General features: G+C 56.3%; 1 protein-coding gene across 5 annotated transcripts in view; it reads left to right on the forward strand.

Annotated features, from left to right (window-relative positions):
* Positions 1-5,581, forward strand: part of UBR4 (ubiquitin protein ligase E3 component n-recognin 4) — a 109,458-nt gene extending 103,877 nt beyond the window's left edge. For all 5 annotated transcript variants that reach the window (XM_039355042.1, XM_039355043.1, XM_039355046.1 and 2 more), the window contains 7 exons: positions 60-202; positions 401-526; positions 786-980; positions 2,589-2,813; positions 4,068-4,158; positions 4,856-5,018; positions 5,124-5,581. In XM_039355042.1, coding sequence (XP_039210976.1) covers positions 60-202; positions 401-526; positions 786-980; positions 2,589-2,813; positions 4,068-4,158; positions 4,856-5,018; positions 5,124-5,188 — 1,008 coding nt within the window. In that variant the 3' untranslated portion in view covers positions 5,189-5,581. The remainder of the gene's footprint in view (positions 1-59; positions 203-400; positions 527-785; positions 981-2,588; positions 2,814-4,067; positions 4,159-4,855; positions 5,019-5,123) is intronic.
* Positions 5,582-6,000: the final 419 nt, after the last annotated feature.

The raw sequence follows: 6,000 nt of genomic DNA on the forward strand, positions 1-6,000 counted from the left end.
AGGGTGTCCCTGGAAACATTTTGGAGGGAGCCCACCCTATCTGCCCTTTTTTGCCACAGCCCACCAAGGTCCTGGGCATTTACACCTTCACCAAGCGGGTGGCCCTGGAGGAGTTTGAGAACAAGCCTCGGAAGCAGCAGGGCTACAGCACCGTCTCCCACTTCAACATCGTCCACTACGACTGCCACCTGGCAGCGGTCAGGTAAGGAAGCCCCGCGGGCAGCCGGGCCTTTCCCGGTGGGCAGCCGTGGATTTCAGCCAGGTCTGGATTGGAAGCCCAGATAAGTCAGATGGAGTCTGACAGACGCTCATTGGGGCGGAGGGGTTATCTCCGGGGTGGGAAGAGGGGAGCGGGGAGAACTCGTGCTCCTGACGCCCGTGACTTTCCCCCGCCTGGCAGGTTGGCGCGGGGCCGTGAGGAGTGGGAGAGCGCCGCCTTGCAGAACGCCAACACCAAATGCAACGGCCTCCTGCCAGTCTGGGGACCGCACGTCCCGGAATCTGCCTTCGCCACCTGCTTGGCAAGGTGAGTTGGAAGGCTGCCCTCTTCTGGAACACCTGCGGCGCCTGGCAAGGGGCACCTTCCCATCTGGGAGGAGGAGGAAGAGGAAGCCCTCGCACGTCTCATGAGGTGTCCCCTTGCCAAAAAAAAAGTCTGTTTTGTGGTTTATCCCTTCTTAACCTTGTTTTCCCACGGAATCGGTCCCCACCAGCAGCCCGTAGGGCTTGGGGAAGCCGGGGAGGGGGGTTGGTGCCCTAATGCACCCATGGTTCTCGCTCGGCAGGCACAACACTTACCTCCAGGAGTGCACGGGACAGCGGGAGCCCACCTACCAGCTCAACGTGCACGACACCAAGCTGCTGTTCCTCCGGTTTGCCACGGAGCAGTCGTTCAGCGTGGACACAGGCGGCGGTGGCCGGGAAAGCAACATCCACCTGATCCCCTACATCATTCACACAGTGCTTTACGTCCTCAACACGTCAGTATACCCCACACACCCCGTGTGCTTTTAGCCGTAGGTTGGAAAGACCAGACTGGAGGAGGAGGAGGAGGAGGAGGAGGAGGAGGAGGAGGAGGAGGAGAACGTGGTCAGCACTTAATGGCTGAGCAGGTTAATCCCGGAGGGTTTGCCCGCTCCCCTCCTCTCCCCAGTGCCCGTCTCGAGCAGAGGAAGCTCTGTGGCTGGTGCCCAAATCTTGTCTGCCAGGCTGTGGACAGCAGGACAGGCCCTGGCCCTTCGCCCTGGAAGCCCCCCCCCCTCGCCCAAATCACTCCTTTTTAAATCTCTTCAGCCAGTCCTCGGCTTTCAACAGTTCATTTAGGGACCGTTTGTAGTTACACCGGCAGGGAAAAGGAGGACTTTGGGCCCGTTTTTCACACCTAACGCCCGTTGCAGCCTCCCCGGGGTCAGGTGATCAAAATTCAGGCAACCAACTCTTATCTATGTCGGTCGCAGTGATAGCTGGAGTCCCCTGAATTCCCGCTTTTGCAACCTTTCGACAGGCAAAGTCAGTGGGGAAACCAGATTCAGTTTAACAACCTTGTTACGTAGCAGCTGCAGTGATTCCCTTAGCAACTGTGGCAAAAAAATGGAGCAAAACGGGGCAAAATAGCAATAGCCCTTAGACTTATATACTGCTTCATGGTGCTTTACAGCACTCTCTAAGCGGTTTTTACGGAGTCAGCCTATTGCCCTTCCCAACAATCTGCGTCCTCATTTTACCAACCTCAGAAGGATGGAAGGCTGAGTCAACTTTGTGCCGGTCAGGATCAAACTCCTGGTACTGGGCAGAGTTTGCCTGCAATAGCAATAAGCACTGAGACTTACATAACGCTCCACAGTGCTTTACATCCCTCTCTAAGGGGTTTACAGAGTCAGCATATTCCCCCCCAACAATTTGTGTCCTCATTTTACCGACCTCGAAAGGATGGAAGGCTGAGTCGACCTTGAGCCGGTCAGGATCGAACTCCTGGCTGTGGGTAGAATTTTCCTGCAATGCCACATTCTAATCACTACGCCCCCACGGCTCTTAATGCAACATCCGATCAGCTACAGCAATAGCATCAGCCCTTAGACTTATATATGCTTCGCAGTGCTTTTACAACCCTCTCTAAGCGGTTGACAAGAGTCAGCATGTTCCCCCACAACAATATGGGTCCTCATTTTACCAACCTCAGAAGGATGGAAGGCTGAGTTCAACCTTGAGCTGCTCAGGATCAAACTGCGAACCTGCAGGCAGCAGAATCAGCCTGCAGTACTGCACTCTGACTACTGCGCCAAAACCCACTGAAGAGCAGCCTTGCTTAGCAACAGACATTGGGGGGTTCCATTGTTGTTCACTTGAGGACCACCTGTAACCCTTGGAGGATGAGGGGGCTTGGGAGACCCCCCAGTCAATGAAAGAAGACCAGGGTTCCTCTGATGGGCTTCTCTGCAGCTTGGCCCTTCCTAGGAGATGCCCTCTGCCTCCTGCTCTCTGGGCCGGGCAGAGATGAGGCCTTGCGACCTGCGGGCCGGGATGGGGAAGGGCTTCTCCGATCCAAAGGCCTCCCTTGTCGACAGCCTCTGCTGCCTTCCTCTCTCCAGGACGCGGGCAACCTCCCGAGAAGAGAAGAACCTGCAGAGCTTCCTGGAGCAGCCGAAGGAGAAGTGGGTGGAGGGGGCCTTTGAGGTGGACGGCCCCCACTACTACACCGTCCTGGCGCTCCACATCCTGCCCCCCGAGCGGTGGAAGGCGGTGCACATTGACATCCTGAAGCGCCTGCTGGTCATCTCCCACGCCCGGACGGTGTCCCCGGCGGGAGCAAGCAAGTAAGCACAAGACGCGGCTGGGCGCTGCGCAGAGAGACCCCTTGATTTATGGCCGCCCAACTGAGCATGTGACTGTGTGACTTTGAACAGTCACTGAACAAGTTGGTGGTAAGTTGAGGACTACCTGTGATCCTGGGAGCCGCCCTTCCCCTTCTGCCTGTCCTGTAGAGCCAGATCTTCTGGGACTGGATTTTGAAGTTCACCTGATGAAGGCCAGCTTTGGGATCACAGCCCCTTCTTTTTCAGCTGCTGCCAGCGTCGGCTGTCCCATCTTCCTCATCTACTGGGGTGGGGGCTCTTCTGAGGTCAGGGGGTGGCTGATTTGCTGCCGCCCCAGGGTCTCCTGACCTGAAACCCCACCCCCCAGCCTGTGCTTAAGAGAGGGAAGGGAGCTCAGGCGCCAGGGACCCTTTGCAACACGCTCTCCTGAAGGCCTGGGAGTCTTGGGGGTTGATCCCCCTTTTGCCATCTGCTTCTTGGAGAGGAAGGGAGAGAATATTCCCCCCAGGGATGGCCGTGGAAGTGACCCTCAGCTCAGCATGCCGAGTGTCAAGGTTCCGATTGACGAACCCAACCAAGCAAACACCTTCAAGGCATTCCGATCTCTTAATGTCAAACTTTATTGAGTACATCATTTCGGCACATATGAAACCAAAACCAGGTCTGGCAAACCCCAGCAGAACATTCCCCTCCCCCCAGTAAAAGAATAGAATTTCCCCTCCCATTCATGAACGGGTCACATGGCCCAATTGGTTGCAATTATATGGTTATGAGAAATTGTCTCTTGAGTTGAGCCAGTCATCTGGTGAATTGTCCTTGATTCTCACGGTCTGCTTTCTTCATCTTTGTAGCCTGCATTCCAATTCCCCATCCTCCCCCCAAGTTCTTTGGCAAGCTAAGAAGCAATAATTGTTGCACCACCAAAACGAGCTTCAAGCTTGATACCAAGAGGCTTGACACACACACACACCGTGAGAAAAATGACTTCCTGCTTCTGGCATCACAAAAAAATGAGCTGGAGGTGCTCAAAACCCGGGCAGCATCTTTGGGGGTTGAATTATAAATCAGTTTGTGCAGGAAACAGGAGGGGGGGGAGCTCCAGGCTGCCTATGTATTCCCAGACCCCTGGTGTGTGCATTTTGTGTGTGTGTGTGTGTGTGTGTGTCGCTCATACTGCTGGATGATTCACCGGCTGGAGTTATCTGCCCACCCACCCGTCCAAGGGACCTGACGGCCTCTCTCCCCTCCCAACAGGCTAACAGACAGAGCCGTGAAGGACTACGCTGCCTATCGCTCCAGCCTCCTGTTCTGGGCCCTAGTTGATCTCATTTACAACATGTTCAGAGTAAGTGCTTCCTCTGTCGGGGTGGCCTAGGGGGTTCCCTCTGAACGGGTGAGCCGGCCAGATTGAGGGCTCAGGGCACCCCATACCTACAAAGGCGTACAATTCAAGGGAGTTGACCTCTCCAGCCTGTTTGGCTCAGGGATCAAGGCTCCCAAGCAGAGATCCACTCTCCTCCAGCTGTCTACCAAGCTGGAAAGAGGAGCCCAGGAGAGCCCCATTAGGCCCCTCCATTCATCTCAGGCAGAAATGGTTAGGCCAGGGGTCTGTCCTAGCCACCTAAGGCCCTCCACCCCAGGGGACAGATTCCTTATTTCCAAGCTAGGTTGAGTCTTGGCCTTCCTTCCTTCCTTCCTTCCTTCCTTCCTTCCTTCCTTCCTTCCTTCCTTCCTTCCTTCCTTCCTCATATCATCTTCCTTCCCTCCCTCCCATTGATCCCATCCCTCCCATCTCCTTCCTGTCCCCTCCCTCCTTCCCTTCCTTCTTGTCTTCCTCCCTCCCTCCCTCTCTCCCTTCCTTCCTTCCTCCCTTCCTTCCTTCCTCATATCATCTTCCTTCCCTCCCTCCCACTGATCCCATCCCTCCCATCTCCTTCCTGTCCCCTCCCTCCTTCCCTTCCTTCTTGTCTTCCTCCCTCCCTCCCTTCCTGTCCCCACCCTCCCTGAGTGCCAACCTCCTCCCGCTTCCTCTCCCCCTGCAGAAGGTGCCTACGAGCAACACAGAGGGGGGCTGGTCCTACTCTCTGGCCGAGTACATCCGCCAGAACGACATGCCCATCCACGAGGCGGCTGACAGAGCCTTGAAGTCCTTCCAGGAGGAGTTCATGCCCGCCGAGACCTTCTCAGAATTCCTGGACGTGGCTGGTGAGCGCTCGCCCCCCCCACCCTCTTCGGAAACCAGCGCTGGGGGGAGGGCGTGTTTGTGCACGTGCACACAGCCCCCTCTGACTTCACCCTGCTTTTTTTCAGGATTGCTATCCGACATTTGCGACCCGGACGGCTTCCTCAAAGACCTCTTCAACTCTCTTCCCTGAGTGGCCCCCGAAGGGACTGTTGGACTCCCATTTCTCTCCCCCCCCCCCAGTTTCTCTCCCCCTCCTCACTTCTCAAGGAAGGCTGCCGTCACTTTTTTCTTCACCCGCCGTTCCTCGGCCCACGCGTCTCCTTCCTCCCTTCTCCTCCTCCTCAACCCCCCCCCATCCCATCCCGGAGTGATGGAATTTGGGCCTGGTTTTCTTCCGGGCCCCTGCTCCCCCCCCCCGCTTCTCGGCGGCCTTCCTTCCACCTGGCCACTTCCAAGCCGGAACGTGCGACGGACTCACGGAACCCAAGTCTGGTCAAAAATTTTTTTTTTTCTGCTTCTATGTGTGTGATCATTTTATCGGTCAATAAATAAGTTAAATACAGTCGGAAGGAAAGGCCACGTCTACCCGGTGTGTCTCTGCGCCAGTGCCAGGGACCAGCCCTTCTGCCTTTCTCCTGCCCGGGCTTCCGTGGAGCGTTCGGGAGAGCTCCGCGAATCTGCCCTTCGCCTGGAGCCGGCCTTCTGCAGGGAGTTGACCCTGACAACGCCGCTTTTTGAGTTGCCCCTCTCTGCTTCCTGCCTGCCCCGTGTTCCTTGCTCAGGTGGGGGAAGGGGTTAAATCTTCTGATGGGACAAAGGAGCGAAAGGCACCCCCACTTTGGCTGGATTGTGTTTTTTTTTTCTTCCAGTACTAGAGTGAAAGGTTCATCTTCATCTTCGCTTCATCCACCGAGATGGGCTGGGCGGCCCTCTTGATTTCCTCCTCCCGCGTGCTGGCCTGGGGCCTCTGGTTCCCAGAGGTTGTTGCCTTGCTTGTCCCCT

Source organism: Crotalus tigris, unplaced genomic scaffold (assembly GCF_016545835.1).
Source record: "Crotalus tigris isolate CLP2741 ecotype Arizona unplaced genomic scaffold, ASM1654583v1 scf7180000018590.67127310178:1205815, whole genome shotgun sequence".
Lineage (NCBI taxonomy): Eukaryota > Metazoa > Chordata > Lepidosauria > Squamata > Viperidae > Crotalus > Crotalus tigris.